The sequence below is a fragment of the Nanorana parkeri genome, unplaced genomic scaffold (genome assembly GCF_000935625.1).
Source record: "Nanorana parkeri isolate BGI_ZX_2015 unplaced genomic scaffold, ASM93562v1 scaffold145, whole genome shotgun sequence".
Lineage (NCBI taxonomy): Eukaryota > Metazoa > Chordata > Amphibia > Anura > Dicroglossidae > Nanorana > Nanorana parkeri.
Window position 1 is genome coordinate 722473 of NW_017306413.1, and position 18804 is coordinate 741276.

The 18804-nt window shown below is 41.2% G+C and overlaps 1 protein-coding gene across 5 annotated transcripts in view; it reads left to right on the forward strand.

Annotated features, from left to right (window-relative positions):
- ZMYND11 (zinc finger MYND-type containing 11) overlaps positions 1-18804 on the forward strand; it is a 74338-nt gene that overhangs the window by 14436 nt on the left and 41098 nt on the right. For 3 of the 5 annotated variants that reach the window (XM_018554182.1, XM_018554183.1, XM_018554184.1), the window contains exon 2: positions 8927-9064. In XM_018554182.1, coding sequence (XP_018409684.1) covers positions 8927-9064 — 138 coding nt within the window. Of the gene's footprint in view, positions 1-3331; positions 3392-8924; positions 9065-18804 lie in introns of all 5 variants that reach the window. The other 2 variants (XM_018554186.1, XM_018554185.1) reach the window with 2 other exon arrangements.

Consider the following 18804-nt stretch of genomic DNA (forward strand, 5'->3'; position numbering starts at 1 on the left):
ATGAATACACATATATGTTCTGAACTCCAATGTGTCACTTCCATGTCAAGCAAAGGTGACATGCTCTCTTGCGTCTTGGTGCATTGTGGCTGTTTGTCATTATTATGCACTGTGGCGAGTCTGGTGTTTTTAGTCATACCCTGTTGTGCGATAGAAGAAAGCAAAGCCTGCTTATACATGGCTGCCCCAAGTACAAAGATAATTATAAAATCTACATAGACGCAAGGTACTTAAAAATATTTTAGTTTTAATAAAATAAATATATTGGCCACAGTTTCTGGCCTCCTTTTTGAATCTGTTTCTTGTCCACCTTTTCAAACTATGCTTTAGAATAAGCAAGCAGCCATTGAGTCAAAAAACATTGTCTTTGTGCTTAATCCAGGCATGTGATTCAGAAGCAGCAGCCAGAAAACTAGCATTTTCAGAAGGAGTGTAGCAGTGTCAGTCTACATATCTCACAACATTTGGCTATAATTAAGGATGCACTGATACCATTTTTTCAAGAACAAATACAAGTACCGATACGTTTTCCTCAAGTCCTTGCGGCTACCTTTTTTTTTTTTTTTGTCATATGTGTCATATGACAGTTTTTCTAAAACAATGCATACTAATGATTTTAGGACAGTGGTGGAGCGCCAGAGCCAGGTCCCAGCTGCGACACTGCTAGTTCTGCTACTGACTCCAAGCTGTAGAGGGACTACAAATCTCTTCAATACATTATACAGCAATGCAGAATAATACCACCCGCTATAGAGGACTACAAATGCCAGCAATGAAGAATAATATGAAGCTACATACTTTGTGCTGCTCACCAGGGCTGTGCGGGCGGCTGTGGTTCTCTCCAGGGCTGTGCGAGCGGGTGCGGGACTCCCCAGTGCTGTGCCAGGTCTCACAATGGGTGTGCAGGCAGCAGGAATTAGGAGGAGATCTGCGGCCGGACCGATGCTGTAAACAGCCGCCGCAAGGTCCCCACAAGGCTGCCATGAGGCCCCCAGCAAATGCAGGACCTTACAGCAGCTGAATCTATTTAAAAAAATTAAGTGCCCGTATCGGCGAGTAGTATCAGGGCATTTTCAAAATACGAGTACTCGTGAAAATGCCCAATATCGATACTGGTAGGCGCATCTCTAGGTATAATAATGTTAAGCTGATCTTTTTCATCTACCGTATTTGCTGGCATATAAGACAAGTTTTTAGACTTAAAAACATCCCCCGAAAATCTGGGGTCGTCTTATACGCTGGATGTGCGGTAATACTGTATGTACGGTATCATTGGCTACATACAGTATACCGTGCTGAGCCAATCACGGCGAGCGATGTATTCTATTAATGAATACAAAGCCTGCCGTGATTGGCTCAGCACGGTATACTGTATGTAGCCAATGATACCGTACATACAGTATTACCGCACATCCAGCGGGCTGACAGATTAGCCTCCCTGGCGGTCTGATTATTTTATTTTTTATATATTTTTTTTACTTTTAAAATTCCCGCCCCCCCTGCGACGCGGACACTCGCAAGGGACGGAACCCAGATGACGGAGGACACAGCGGGGATCGTGGACCAGGTAAGAGACTGTAATCCCGAGTGTGGCTCCGAGGTTACCGCTTATGGTACTGAAAATTAACCCAGAGCCACACTCTGGAATGCCGCCATGGAGGTTAGTGGGCGTATTTAAACATTATTTTGGGCTATACTCGTCTTATACGACGAGTATAGCCCAATACCTGTGTTTTAACAGAAAAATTAGGGGGTCGTCTTATACGCCCAGTCGCCTTATATGCCGGCAAATACGCTATGTATCTAAAATACATTAATGAGGCTTTTACATTCTCTGTAACAAGTAATCCTGGGCCTGGGTGGCTGGGATGGAGGTTTGTCATAGCCAGGGAGGAGCTCAGCTCTTGTATATTACTACTGATAGCATGCCTTCCCAAGCCTGAGGGGAGGAGGCATTGGAAAGTGGTATCTTTGTACTCTCCTAATGCAGCAGAGTAAGCTCAGGTGCTTATTTCAGATATGGAGGGCGCTGTTTTTGCAGCACATATGTTTTGTAAAAAAGTTGTGACGAAAGAAAAACTTGCAGCATGGTCAATATTTACACAGGACATTTGCTTCTGGATCATTTGGCACAGATGGTGCAAGCCGGTGTCCTAGAGGTGTATATTGTAGTAGTTTAGACTAGAGGTGCACTGAAATAAAAAAAATTGCGAAACCAAAATAAAATAAAAAAGTCAAACAAAAATTTTTTTTATTTTAACTTTTTCAAAAAAAAAAATTTTTATAAACCTTTTTAGATTTTTTTATATTTATTTGTATTCATTTATTAAATATTTCTATTTTTTACATTTACTTTTAGGGGCTTCGAGGAAATATTAGGGGTCTAAACAGACCCCTGATATTTTCCCTTTTTAAAATAGAAAAAGAGATTGAGGACAGAGTCTTCAATCTCTTTTTCTGAAGGCTCTGTTCTAAATGAACAGGAATCCTCTATACTGAGTGTTCCTGTTCATTCATAACTTGAGAACATTGTGTTTACTATAACCACAACTATGAATGAACAGGAGGTGATGTAGATCACTTCCCATTCATTCATAATAGAGGATATAGTAACCATACTATGTCAATTATTTACAAACACTCAGCGATCACTGAGTGTTTGTACCTCACTCTCCATCCTGACACGCTGTCACAGGAGGCTGAGTGAGCGGTGTAGGGAGGATCGCTCAGCCTACTGAGATGGCGCTGGCTGTCTCTGCTCACACCGCTCTGCCAATCTGTGACAGGAGGCTGAGCAGTGCGGGGAGGAGAGATGCTGGCCGCTCGCAGCGCTCGGCCGCCTGTGACAGTTTCTCTCCTCCCCGCTGGGACACAGAGCAGCGCCCAGCAGGGAGGAGAGAAAGAATGGATGCACCGCTGTACCGGCCAGAAAATGGCACTTTTGGCCGATATATCGGTGGATTCAATGTTGCTCTATTGGAGTTGTGCTGAGGATTATACTGTAGAGCCAAAACAACATGCAATACAATGTCATTATTTGGCCATTTTAATTAAGAAATATTGTGGGCCAGCCTAGCAGCAGTCTGGGGCCAAATTTGAAGCTACCTAACTACTTGTCTGACGCTGCTCTAGAATGTATTCAGTTTGTGGTGATTGTGTTTTTTGCATTATTGTGTGTACTCTGCATTGCATAACAAATCCCATGTGCTGCTTTTTGTGTGTGTCGTAGCTGTCGCGCCCAGTTGTTTTACACATCTGTAACGCTGAAGATGATCATTTCTGTTCATCATTGTTAGATTTCCATTTACACCATCACCCTCTTCATCCACAGGATCAGCTTTCTCCCAGTGATTGATTCCTCTGTCTCTGCATGAACCAGTAAAAAGGGTAATTATCATTCTCTTTATTGATTAAACCTCATGTAAGCACACATTTAGAATAATTGTTTATTTGTTGAGTGCACTCATTGCTTTGATCAGTCCTTTTCTGTTCTTCTGTCATTGTCTCTATTATTTTCCCCATCCCTTTTGATTGTAAGCTCTCACCGGCAGAGCCCTCCTTACCATCTTGTCTTGTATTGTGATTGTAATGTCTTCCTTATAGTGTAAAGCGCTGCACAAACTTTTGGCGCTATATAAATCCTGTATAAAAATAATAATAATTACAGACCAACTCACTTAAAGCTGAATTTCAGGCAGATATAAAAACACTGATTCATACTACTGCATAATTATAGCTGAACTCTGGGAGCAAATACTTTCTTTTAAATACAGTATATTCCTCAGTAGCCACAATGGATATAAATCTTCTTTGTGTGCACCAAGTGGCTAGGGGCCAATCGTGTTCTGCAGCTGTGCACATGTGCTGACCAATGATCATTCTGACAGGAAGCGAAAGGAGATGGATGGCATCATCAGTGGGCTGCTGCATCATTGCTCAGGTAGCCGGTTGGGGTTGTGTCTGCTGCAGTGGTGGTGTCAGCCCTGGCTATGGTGTCTGGGGTGGTGGGTGCAATGATTAACAAATCCTTCGGCAGTTAAGGTCCCATTCACGAACTGTTTGCATCAAGGGCCGGTTGTGCGCAGGTCATCGCTGCATGTCTGATTACATGAGTGGTCCTTCAAGCTGTCATTTCTTTTGTATAGAGTTTTTCATCTGCAGCTGTTCGCATGATTCTCAAAAAAGCAATTTATGAGACTGCCCCAGACGCAAGTGTGAACGGGGTCTTAAACAGCCCTCATATTTCAGTGGTGTATTTATATAGATTTTGGGGTCCACTGTAACAAAATGGAACAGGAAAATGTTGTTCAATGGAGCTAATAGGAGTTTATGATTTAAACTGTAAAGTAAGCTTGCACTCTCGATGTTGGGCTTCATGTTGTGAAGAGTGGAGGGGAGGTAAGTCATCAGGTGTGCACCCTCTTTCTTTGAGGTTTCATTGATGAGCACGCTCAGAGGGCTTAACAGTGATACTTGGCAGCGCAGGTACACCCCCTTGCAGTCCAGTTGTTGTCTTTCCTTTTAATACAAATCCAATTGTTGCTTTTTTTTTCTGCTGCATTTGACAAGGACTTGATTGCTTGTTGAAGCGTATTCCCTATCCCCACTGTGCATTGTGACCCACAAGGCCAATGCAGTGCTCAGGATCTAGCCATTTTAAGGTAACCCTAGGAGGTGCTAATAATGAAGGAATTTGTTGGAACAAAAATCTTCTCTGTGACAAGTGGGAGCAACCTTGCATGCACTGGCAAGCGAATCACACTAAACACAGCAATGGGTCCTGGCACTGAGAACAAGGAGCAGATGACTCCCTGCCTGTCATTATGAGAGAAATATCTGCCCAAGTGTGCCTAGCCTAAAGTAGGGTTTACATTGTTCTTATTGTTCTTATTTTATTTCATTCAACCTTCAGGCTGAACAAAAAAAATATAGCAGATTCCTCCAGCCATGCTGAACACTGTTTCCCCCCTGTTTCCATTGTATTACTGCTGCAAGCACCATTCAGCCGGACATTTTACAACATGTTGGGGTCACCAACAGAAACTTGCTTCGTGTGTACCCAGCTTAAGGCCCTGTTCACATCATTGCGCAGAGGTAATATGCCTTGGTGTGATGCCATTCATTCTGAATGACGTTCCAATGCACCTTGCTAATAGATATGTGTTGCAGCAGACCACTAAGCATAGTGCTTGTACCTGCTTTGTTGTGTTAGGAAGCCCACTCAGATTAATTTGACTGCCTTAAAGAAAATCAAAGCACAGTAACATGCACCCCAACATTGGGATGCCAGCCCAATCTTTGCCAAAGTAACATTTTTTTGTTGTTGTAGGAATGTAGGTGGATCCCAGGTGGGGTGTTTAAGCTAACGACACTCAGGAGTTACATCTTCACAATACATTCAAGTACCTTAACTATTAAAAATAATGTACTTCTGTGATGGACAATAACTTCAATACAAATTAGTAAACTAAACCTGAGATTGTAGTCCATCACAGGAGAGAGCTTGGAGCGGTGACTACTTTACAACACACACAGTGACCATGGAGAACAAAAGTAGCCACCCTCCAGAAGGAAGGACAGTGTCAGCACCAATTCAGAGAATCTACAGCCGAGCGATGCTCAAAGTCCAGTTTTGTTAATATTTAGGGGATTTGAATGCATTTTAAAATGTAAAGTAGTATCAAATTCTCAAACCTTTTTTCAATAATGAATCTAGATCAAACAACTATACATTGCCCAGCACAGCATTGCTTTACATTTTTGCCCAAACACTTACAATCATCATGTTTCTAAACAGCTGCTTCCAAGTCTCTCAGCTCAATTTCCCTGAACTTCCTGTCCATTACAAGATCACAAAGGACAGTGCAGACTCCAGCAACTGTTCATCTACTTAGCTTGTAGGAGGGGGGTAGCTTAATTTGCTGTGATTTTGCACTGCTTACTAGCACACAGAATGGTGACTGCATAGCACTCTGCTTGAGAAAGGAGTCACTCTAAAACAGGAAGTCAGGACCAGTGCTCAGGAGACCAGCTGATTCTGCAGGAAACTAAAGCTTTTAAACATCAAGGATCAGCATCCATTGTAAGTGATTCAAACAGCATTTGAAATAGCTTAAAATCCTTTTGACTTTAATGTCATTAAGTCCTGAGTTTAGTGTCACTTTAAATAAAGGACTTTAGTTAGGGGAGGCACTGCTACTTTTTAAATGCCGTGTCTGATGCTTACTTCTGTGATCTCTGGACAACAATTATAGCTAAGACTTAAGTATGTAAAGAATGTTGATTTATTAATCAAAACGGCATATGCAAAAATAAAATCAATCTTTAAGTACACTTTACTGAATATGCCTGGTGAAGACAATAAATGCGCTCGGCAGGAAAAAGGAAACCGTAGGCGTCTTGATGATACGAATATATTGTGTATTTGTTATTAAAACAAATCTGTATTGTGATATGCAGGTTTCAACAGTTCCCCAAGGCGTTAGAGGTTTCCACTCCCCCCTATGTCCAGAGCTCTCCACCTGGCTGCATACCTCACTCCTAAGTCTCAGTTACCTAGAGAATAAACATTTCAAATTATTTGCTTGAGTGCAGTCAGAGCCAGACAATGACTCACTTCGTAAATGATAGCTTGCACCCACCTAACACTGCTGATGGAACATCTAAGATGGTGGTATACTTAACGCCAATTTTTGAAAGTCCAGAGTCCATCAAGGGAGGGGAATTGCTACCTAGATATTTGACTTGTGACCAAATAGTTAAATGTATTTAATAATAAAAGTACTGTAAATTTGCCCCACATTGACCTACGTGTGCTAGTTCTAGGTAAGTGACCCATTTAGTAGTGATGCCAAGATCAGGCTGACAGGCCAAGAGTCTGCTCTTTTTAAAAAGTTAGCAATGGCAGCCCCCATATGTCTGCCCCCCCCCACTAACGTGACTTCTTCCTTAGTCAGTGCTAAAGCTACTAGTGAGCTGAGCTTTCCTGTGGTCGTTGATGGGGAAAGTGCACGTTTATTATCTGTTCATCATTCTTGTGCTTACAGGGTTTTTGCTCTTTGTGAAAAGCTGAGCTAGCCAGTAAAGTCACATTAGGAAGCAACCACATGTCATATTTTGTACTCTACTGATACAGACTGTTTTCTAGCGCTTTGACTCTCAAAGTTTCCTGTTGATATCTATCTTTTTTTACATCAAAGAGCAAGACTACTAAAAAGTAAGGACTGTGCACTCAACACCACAGCTATCTTTGTGGTTAATCACTTTAAGGCCTCTGAATCTAAAACGCACATTACGGAGTCTATTCTGTTCACAATTACAGGAACGTGTCTAAATTCTCATATGTTTGTCAGAACCTAAGATATTTGCCCTCGTGTATATATACATGCTCTGTGCTGGCTGTTTTGGGGTTTATTTTATTTACATATAAACAGTTGTTAAAGGGATTCTCTAACTGTAACCCCTTTCATTTACTGGGAACCTGGTCATTTGAGATGAAGCAGGAGAGGTGTCCTCTGATTTGCCAAACACACAGAGAAGAAAACGCTTGTTTGCAATGGCTTGTCTGCTCTGCAAACTGCAGATTCTTAAGCTTATTGCAAATAAACATATTTCACAGAGATGAAGGAAGAGATGCCGGCAACATCACAAAGATTCTGTAAATATTTGCATAGATGTCTTGTTTTTGGAGGACCCCAACACATGCTTACAACTCATCATGAGTTTGTTGGCAATTGTCCATGTTGATGTTCTTGCTTCCTCTCTCAGCTCCAGCCATTGCTTTCATGACAGAAAAGTTGTTGATGCGGGGACTGATTGTAAAATGATATCTTAGAATACAAGTTCTGAACCAGGAGTATATGTACCCCAGGGGAACTTCCGATAGCTACAAGGGGGTACAAAGAAAGTGTGTGTGTATATGTATATATCTATATAGATAGATATATGTATCTATATAGATATCTCTATATCTATATAGATATATATAGATATAGAGATATCTATATAGATATAGATATCTCTATATCTATATCTATATAGAGCCGCAATTCCGCCCGTGCAAGTGAACACGATCGCGGCTATAAAAAAAAAAAAGCCGTGCGTCGCAAAAAAAGGTACTTGTACCTTTTTTTTCTTTTTTTTTAGCGACTTGCCGCGCAGATGTCACCCCATTGAAATCAATGGGGCTGTGTACACTAGCACACGATCGTGCGTCCTGGGTGTCAACCTAGCCTTAGCAAATGATAAAACTTAAATAAAACTGACCTCAAAATGTATTTCTAGAAAGAAAAATGTTGAAATATATTGAAATGGTTATACATGTCTACAAGATGTCGGGACGATTAAACTGCACTAGGGGACAGTTATCAGTAAAGTTTCACCAGTTGCATCCAGTAACATGCCACAGTTTCAGAATCTGTTGCAGACTTGTGACTGATCGTGATGTTGCTTTTAGTGCAATAAATGTTGCATTGCTTTACAGTTGATTTGTCACATTTTGCAAAAGTGTGACAGATTTGTTACAGATCTCTAACTCATCCCAATTTGTTTCAAACATAAAAAAATGGACAGAGAAGCATTTACTGATTTTCCAGTAATTTGTATTGCTGCTTAAATAGGGGTTCACAACACTTCTTAATTATACAACAGATCGGTGTGTTCATTCTGCCGCAATCTAGTTAATAACATTTGCCATATGTTTGACAACAAGCAGATATTTGAAGAATGGACATTCCCAAAGTGGTGCGACGCTCGCAGTTATTCAGCTGCAAAATGTATTAATGAACTGCGACTGATTTGCACACATTGCCTTGGTGTGACATTTGGTAATGGAGCGCGTCTGTGTTGATGTCCCTCAATGTATTTTATTTAGGGCTGTATTAGAATACCTTCTTAATGTTTTTTTCTTGACTTCACTGTTTTGCAGCCTGATGAAGCCCGAGAAGAGCATGGCACGTGTAACAAAGAGGCGACAAGGAGATACAAAAGTCATTCAGGACTTATGGACGGCTATAGAAGTGATTCGAAACCAGAAGCAGATTGCCAATATTGATAGGATTACCAAGTAAGTCTAGGAAATGTTTTCAGTAGGTTTGTTTAAAGAGCAATTCCATTTTTGTTTAGAATAAATCAATCCTCTCTGGGTGATCTGTGTACATTACAGTTTTTTTTGTTGCAGTTTCCTACCTGTTTCTGTTCTGAAGGAAAAGCTGTTTGTTGCAGCATGCCCTCTCCAAACTGATCCATGAATGGGAGGGTCTGGGTTCATTATCAGCTGGTGGGCTTCCTGCCTGTAATGGAGAAAGGTGCAGTGTCAGCATCCCTTTAGTAGTAATGAACCCTTGGGGAGTATCTCACCAATTGCACCTATTGCAAGGGGTGCCAAAAAGTATACTTGTATTTTAGTGCAGACCTCTGTGAAAATCTGTCAGCCAATCACAGAAGCAGGAAATTGGATTTCTCGGGGTGTTCTGTACGCCAACTGTGTATGGAACGCCTCCAGTAGAGCTGCAGCTAACGATTATTTTCAAAATCGATTAGTTAGCCGATTATTAAGTTCGATTAATCAGTTAATCGGATAAATAATAAAATAAAATGTAAAAAATGGCTCCAGTGATGGACTACTAGCTTGTATTGAGATTGCACTCCATCACAGGAGCAAGCTTGGAGCGGTGGAAGTAAAAAAGAAAAAAAATAGTGTGGTGTGCAATATAGTGAAAAGGAAAGTGTAAAATTATACAGCAATGAATGCAGAATGGCACCGACTATAGAGGACTACAAATCCCAGCAATAGTACATTATACAGAGCAATGCAGAATTTCACCAGCTATAGAGGACTACAACAAATCTCAGCAATAGTACATTATAGCTGGCGGTATTCTGCATTGCGCTGTATAATGTACTGTTGCTGGGTTTTGTAGTCCTCTATAGCTGGTGGTATTCCGCATTGCGCTGTATAATGTATTATTCCTTGATTTGTAGTCCTCTATACAGTGCAGTGCAGAATATCACCAGCTATATACCAGGGATACAACAAATCCCAGCAATACATTATACATACAGTGTATAATGTATCGCTGGGATTTGTATTCCTCTATAGCTGATGGTACATTGCGCTGTATAATATACAGCACAATGTACCATCAGCTATAGAGGAATACAAATCCCAGCAATACATTATAGAGCACCATGTGTGGGAAAGTGCAGGCATACCTGAGCACAGTCTTCCAGCAACTTGCTTCTGAGATCGGACCTGTCTATCAGCGGCTGTCATCCCCCCACACCTGCACCTCCTTACTACATCGCCCCGCGTCCCTGTGCCGATCGGCGGTGAATGTGAGGCGGGGAGGAGGTGCGGCGTAAAGAGCGTGGATGCAGGCGGGTCTGGCAGCGGCGAGTGTGAGGTGGGGAGGAGGTGCGGCGCACAGCTTGTGTGGAGCCGTGAACAGGGCCAACTGATCGGAAGCCGATTAATCGATTATTGAAAAAGTTGACAACTTTTTCAATCGATTATAATCGATTATGTCGATTAGTTGTTGCAGCCCTAGCCTCCAGATCGCCATATAGCATTGAATGTTTTTGACAGTTTAAGAACATTACAGCGGCTACAGTTTTAAATGGAAGTTACATTTTTATAACATTAAATTACAAAATGGCTTGCGTGACAATTATTTATGAGATATAGATAGATAGATAGATATAAATATAGAATTTAAATTAAATTATTTTTTTAAAGATTTGGGGATTTTTATATTAAGTGATGTTACTCTTTAACTTGGTAACAACTGACACAGTGAAACTGTTCCCAGTGAAATTAATTTTTCCAGCATTAGTCTGTTTACAGCATAAAGGTTTGTGATACATTTTGTTGAATTTAGCCAAATGGACTGTATACTTTTGAGTAAATTCATAAAATGAAATTGAGGACAGGCCTATATGCTATAACTTAGTATATAGCAGAATGCTGGCCACAGCCATTGTCTTTGTAGCCAGAGAAATCTTTCAGTAGAAGGGTGTTCACAAGTGCTTTATTAAGCAAAAAAGGGGGTATTTTGGAGATTGGGGTTTTTTGGGCACTCAAGACAAAGGTTGATATAAAAATTATAACTTTTATTAAATACTGGTGGAGTAACGACCGTGGTGGAGAACTGGTCGTTACTCCACCGGTTCCCGTCTCCTGAATCAAAAACTGCGAGACTACACATTTTTTTCTGAGATCATGTATAAAATTCAATACGAATCAACGCACTAATGACTGTCAATGGTTGACATTGTCAATTGACTCAACTAAGAGAATAGATTATTGTTAGGATAGTATAATTTTTGAACCAACTTTATATAACAAATTATCTGTCTCTACGAGCCATACCTAATACACCTAGATGAAACGGATGGTCATAAACATCTAACAATAACTCCATCTTTTGTTCCGATCTGATCACACGGAAAACATAATAAATAAACTAATTAGCTGTTTAGTCAATTAGATAATGTCAACCACACTGTAGGGGGTGCGACCTACAATTGAAATTTGTCTGTATGAATTCACCAATATATCTATGTGACTATAATTAGCCACAATTCAGGATTCTGGTGGAGCTCGTAGGTGTTCCTCTTGAGTTGTTTTTCTCTTTGATAATATGAGCTCGTCTTTTTAATCATGTATTTAATAAAAGTTATAATTTTTATATCAACCTTTGTCTTGAGTGCCTAAAAAACCCCAATCTCCAAAAAACAACAACTTTTTTTGCAATATAAAACCAGGGGTGTGGCACTCTCTATTTAACACCGTTTCTACCCCTTCCCCCTTTCCCTATGCAAGTTAAGTGCTTTATTAAAATGAATGAAAAATTTCATTTCTGGTCGATAAGCGGGTACTACGGTAAAAGTAGTGCTCTCTCATTTCTATTCAACTTGCTGAATGAGTGAATTGGAACTGAAGGTGCACTGACACATTAAAGCTCAGTATTCCCAAGCTTTTCCTGATGTAACACCCATAGCGCATATTACTTATGATCAGACAGGATCATAGGTGTGTTGGTAACAATTGGAAATGACCTGACAGAACTAGCAAATATCCGCTAGTAGGTTCTTGCTCTGGTTAGACAGAACACTGCATTAGCTCAAACTGTGTCAGTGGTTTCTTTGCTGCAAATTGTATACTCCGTCTACTTTTATGTTTCTTACTGTAAGTACATGAACAGATATGAACTTTAAACCTTTAGAGCTGAAGGCATGCAAACTCCCCAAGCCCTGTTTTATTGCCAGCATCTGGTTGTTTTCCGCTTAAAGCAAATCTTGGAAGCAGTGCTGGCTTATTGCATATGTAAATGCCGGAGATGGATACCGTGGTTGTAAATTCAGGTAGTGTCACTGTTGGCAGTATGGCCAGTCATTGCAGACACCTCTAGCAAACATCAGAGCGTGTCCGGTATATTTCCAGGCAGTTTATAATGCATCAAGTGTATTTCAGTTAATCCAACCACTATTTGTTTTTTTGTTTGTTTTTTAACCTTAGCAGAATACATAAAATACATGGAAAGTACTGGTATTTGTAAAACGATACATTTAACTGAAATAAATGACTGAGCATAACAGATTTTTAATCCTCTACAGCGCATCTTTATGCACATCTATCACTCTGCACAGTCAGAAGTGTCACTTATTTCCTGGTACAGAAATTCAGCTTCCTTAAGGGGGGACATGATTTTCATGTACTAAATGTTCTATAGTCATAGCGACATTAGCAACAAACTCTTTACGATTAATTCCGTAACAAAGACTAGAGGCCACCACCTGAAACTGGTAGAAAAAAAATTCAAACGCAAGAGGCGAAGGGGGTTCTTCTCAGTTCGCGCGGTTAGGGTCTGGAACTCGTTGCCACAAGCTGTGATTTCAGCTAATAGTGTGGAATTGTTCAAGAAGCTTTTGGACGATCTCCTGAGAAACGGTAATATACAGGGGTACAAGTACCCCTAATAACGAGATGACTCAGGGATCTATACACACACACACACACACACACACACACACACACACACACACACACACACACACACACACACACACTAGGTTGTACTTGATGGACATGTGTCTTTATTCAACCTCAAATACTATGTAACTATATGCCACCTCCAGCCCACTAATTGGACAATGTATTGGCGTAATCGCCTCTGCTAGTTAGCAGGGAAGTTACTGAGCAGTAAAGCCAGAAAGTACAGTGGCTTGCAAAAGTTTTCACTCCCTTGGCATTTTCATTTTTCCTATTTTTTGTTGCATTTTGATTTTTATTTGGATTACTTGCAATGGACATACACAAATATTTCAAAATGGTGAAGTGAAATCAGGAAAATAACTTGTTCTAAAAAAATTATAAAGAATGGAAAACCCCTTTGCTATAAAACCCCTGCATAAGATCTGGTGCAACCACTTGCCTGCAAAAGTCACATAATTAGTTAAATAAAGACTGTGTGTGTGTGTGTGTGTGTGTGTGTGTATTAGGACACCCGTCCAAATCATTGGATTCAGTTGTTTCAATCACCTCCATGGCCACAGTTGTAAAAAAAAATATCAAGCACCTAGACATGCAGACGCTTCTACAAACATTTGTGAAAGAATGGGTCGCTCTCAGGAGCTCAGTGAATTCAAGCGTGGTACCATCCATGAAAAGTCCATCCGTGAAATTTCCTTGCTACTAAATATTCCACGGTCACCTGTTACTGGTATTATAACAAAGTGGAAGCAACTGGGAACAACAGCAACTCAGCCACAAAGTGGTAGGCTACGTAAAATGACAGAGTGGGGTCAGCACATGCTGTAGCGCACAATGCGCAGAAGTCGCCAACTATCTGCTCAAAAGCTACAGACCTTCAAACTTCATGTGGCCTTCAGATTGGCACAACAACAGGGCGTAGAGAGCTTCATGGAATGGGTTTCCATGGCCGAACAGCTGCATCCAAGTCTTACATCACCAAGTGCAATGCAAAGCGTCGGATGCAGTGATGTAAAGCACGCCGCCACTGGACTCTAGAGAAGTCGAGACGTGTTCTATGGAGTGACGAATAACGCTTCTCTGGCAATCCAATGTATGTGTCTAGGTTTGGCAGTTGCCAGGAGAACGGTACTTGCCTGACTGCATTGTGCCAAGTGTAAAGATTAGTGGAGGGGGGATTATGGTGTGGGGTTGTTTTTCAGGGGTTGGGCTTGGCCCCTTAGTTACAGTGAAGGGAACTCTTAAGGCATCAGCATTCCAAGACATTTTGGACAATTTCATGCTCCCAACTTTGTGGGAACAGTTTGGGGATGGCCCCTTCTTGTTCCAACATGACTGCGCACCAGTGCACAAAGCAAGGTCCATAAAGACATGGATGAGCGAGTTTGGGGTGGAGGAACTTGATGGTCCTGCACAGAGTCCTGACCTCAACCTGATAGAACACATTGGGGATGAATTAGAGCAGAGACTGAGTCAGGCCTTCTCGTCCAATATCTGCACCTGACCTCACAAATGTGCTTCTGGGAAGAATAGTCAAACATTCCCATAGACACACTCCTAAACCTTGTAGATGCCTTCAGTATATATACACACACACAACTGTTCTGAATAGCCCCAGAGTCTGCATCACCAAGCAAGCGGCACGATGAAACCAAGGATCTCTGTAAACAGGTCAGGGATGAAGTTGTGGAGAAGTACAGATCAGGGTTGGATTATAAAAAACAGAATAACCGAAACTTTTAACATCCCACTGAGTACCATTCAATCCATTATTTTAAAAAAATGCAAAGAATATGGCACCTCAACAAACCTGCCAAGAGGGGGCTGCCCACCAAAACTCACGGACCAGGCAAGGAGGACATTAATCAGAGAGGCAACAAAGAGACCAATGATAACCCTGAGGGAGCTTCAAAGCTTTGCAGCGGAGATTGGAGTATGTGTCCATAGGACAACTTTAAACCATACACTCCATAGAGCTGGCCTTCATGGAAGAGTGGCCAGAAGAAAAGCCATTACTTTGAGAGAAAAAATAAGCAAATGGTTGCTGTTTGCCAAAAGGCAAGTGGGAGACTTCCCAAACATGTGGAAGAAAGTACTCTGGTCAGATAAGACTAAAACTGCTTTCAAGGAAAATGCTATGTCTGGCACAAACACAACACACCTCATGACCCCAAGAACACCATCAGCAGGGACTGGCAAACTGGGCAACTGGTCAGAATTGAAGGAATGATTGATGGTGCTAAATACAGGGAAATTCTTGAGGGGAAATCTGTTTGTCTGCCAGAGATTTGAGACTGAAACCCTAAGCATACTGCTAAAGCAACACTCAAATTGTTTAAGGGGAAACATTTAAATGTCTTTAAATGGTCCTTCCTTCTGGAGGGTGGGTACTTTTGTTCCTCATGGTCCCTGTGTGTGTTGTAAAGTATTCACCACTCCAAGCTCGCTCCTGTGATAGACTATTATCTCCCGTTTATTTCACTAATTTATACTGAGATGTAGTGCATCACAGGAGTGAGCTTGGAGTGGTGACTACTTTTACAACACACACAGGGGCCATGGGGAACAAAGTAGCCACCCTCCAGAAGGAAGGACAGTGTCAGCACCAATTCAGAGATGATTTGAGGATCTACAGCCGAGTGATACACAAATAAGATACATTGGATCTACACCCCATTCACACCTAGGCGTATTGTAATATGCGCGTCTGTCACGCGAGTTTTTTTTACCGCGATTCGCGGTAAAAAGTCGCGTGACCCCAAAGGCTACTTGGCAGTATCCCAATGGTAAACGCCCTACAAAACGGCCCAAAGTAGTCCCGGGACCTTTTCAGGCGCGGGCCGTTTTGTAGCGCGTTCGGGACGGGCGGAAATACGGCAAGGTGGGAACGAGTCCATTGACTCCAATGCAATTTATATTTTTGAGCGTTTTGTAGAGCGTTCTTCGAGCGTGGAACGCGCTACAAAACGTTCAGGTGTGAACGAGGGCTTAGTGTCACTTTAAAATAAGTGTCTCTCATGAGTACATACCATACATTGCAAATGGCAAAATTTGCAACTGGCTGATTGATAACTAGTAAAATGTTTCCATATAAGATGTAATAGCCCCTTCCATGTGCTTTTTTTTCTCCCTCTGATTTTAAATTGTGCAAATTCTTTTCTATATAATAAATTAATTTGCATTTATTTACTTCTAATACAAATCAAAGTAGAAGGAATGGCTAAACCAACTTTTTAAGTGTCCTCCACAGTGCTCCCCATTGCCCCAAATGTGACTGTGAAGCTCCGGCTCTAAATCCTGCCAGTGCAGCTTCTGGAAGTGTACTCTCTCCAGCCGGCAGATGGGAGTCACTGCTGTGTGGAATTCAGGAACCTTCCAAGTCCTCCGAGCCAGAGCTTTGTGGTCACGTGACCGCATAGAAGCTTTAAAAAAAAAAAGGCTGTTTACATTACAGTTTATTAGAAAATGTATGCAGGGCAATGGGGAGGCAGCTTGTTTAATTTCAAACTATAAACACCCTTATAAAGTGAATCTTAAGCCAGCACCCCCATTTTTACCGACATGAGAAGGTTTAGAACCTCTATCAGGTTTTGTGTTGTCTGTGTCCCTTCTAGAGACCTTACATTTGCTTCCTGTGTGGGCACTAGGGGGAAAGAAAATTAGGGGGGAGCGGAATCTCTCAAAGACTGCAATATAAGGATGCAAATCGCAGAGAAGTATTTACACTTTTGTAAGGTGTTCCTTCCTGTGTACTTGTTGGAAATATTTCTCCGTCCAAAACAAAAGAGGAAAATGTTTTGGCAGAAGTTCCACTTCAAAATGCTGCAGTTATAAATCAAGCCTTTATTGGAAGTTGCCGTTGTTTTGTCTGAGATATTAGGAAGTTTAATTGTTAGGTGTTAACTGGCACAAAGCTGGGCGGAACAGTCCTTTTGGCACCAAGTATTATTCACTACCTTCTCTACAGTCTCTTCGATGAAAAGTGACGTAGACCTTGGACACAAGCCATCCTGTTAAATTGTAATTTATCATTTATTGATCACTTTTTACCCAAGAGCATTGTTTCAGCCTCATAATTGAAATATTTATCTGGCAATAGAAGGAAGTTCATTAAAGTTGAATTCTGCTCGGTTAGAAAATAAACCACTTTGTGTGCTATGCCGCTCTCATGGGCCATCCAGTAAATTTCAGTAATAATAGAGGTGACATATTATACAGAGCAGACATTTCAGATTCATGTCTAGAAAAGTCACCAGAGAGATCTTTTAGGGTGCTGAACTCCAATTTATATGAGAGTGGACCTATAGTTTGCTGTATTATGTTAAACCTGTGTTGTACAATAAGCTGCTGATAAAGAATGAGACCAGGAATTGTAAGGTTGTCCATGTTTCTGTTGTGCTCTGTTTTTCTTGTCCTTTTATTTATTTCCCTTAACATTTCAGTGAAAATTGGTTAAAATGTAAACACACACACACACACACACACACACACACACACACACTGCCCTTTTTGCTGAAAAAAGAATGCCTGTACTAGCTACAAAATAATTGACTATTCACCATTTTAAAAGTGCTGTAGCATACCTATCACTTCAAATATTTTATTAACCTAAAGGCCTCATCTGTGCCCCTCTATCACATTTTCTTTTCCTTTTCCTGACTATGGTCGGCAATTCTAACACTTCCTGCTGATTTCCAAGTTGTAGTCATTCAGTGGAGATTGGGGGCTGCAGTTGTCATGGGTCGGGCTGATTTTAGGGGAACGGCAGCTTCATTAACAATCAAACCAATGTTATGACTTTGAGCCCTTACTATTTTACTGCACCCTTAATCTGTATAATTTTTACAAGACTTGTGTTGGTCTTTAAAAGGTAATAACTCATTAAATACATACCTTGGCTACAGAAAGCAGCTTTGCTTCAATTCTGGTCTACCTCTTCAGCTAAAATGTTCCCAATGACTTGGCTTGTGACAAAAATTAAAGAATATGTAAAGCGAACAATATTTTGTACATTTTTTATTCTCTTTTTGTGAGATGTTTCCATTGCAGTTCTGTATGACAGTGTAACTTTTAGTACAGGGGCTGCTGCAGTTTATTATAAAAAAAAAAGAAAGGGCAAGTGAAAATAAACCATAAGGCCCCTTCCACACTGAGCGATTTATCGAGCGATTTTTGCAGCGATATCGCTCATATTTCCACGCGATATCGCTCTATGTAGCTTCTCTAATCCATTTCAATGGAGCTGTTCACATCTCGTCGCTCAATATCGCTTGTAGCTCGTCGCTGGTAGCTTGTCGCCCCTACATGACCCTTTTTTCACGCGATTTTCATGTCGCTCAGTGTGAATGGGGACTTATTATTTAAAAAGATATACATGGACATAAGATTAGCTGTCTATTCATGTCTGGATGTTGCTTTTGCGTGCACTGATTGGCTGAAGAGCTAGGAACCAACCTTAAGCTTTAGGCTGGTATTCTCCAAAGGCCTTCATCTGTGGTGAGGACGTTTGGAACAACATTGAACTGCAGCGTGCACACACACACTGTCAATGCTGGTAAATTATATATCCACAACCTAACCATGGCTGCTGGTCCAAAGTGGAGTCATGTTGGTGTAATAAGGAATATGATTAGGGATGTACTGAACTTTCAGCTGACAAAATATTTGGGCCAAAAATGGTACTATGGGCAAAATGCTGATGGTACCAAAGCAGATGAAAATGCGGATAAAAATTCAGTGCATCCCTAGTTTCTCTCCTCCCTGCTGGGCGTCGGTCTGTGTCCCCTGCTGCTCCCCCCCCCCCCCCCCCCCCC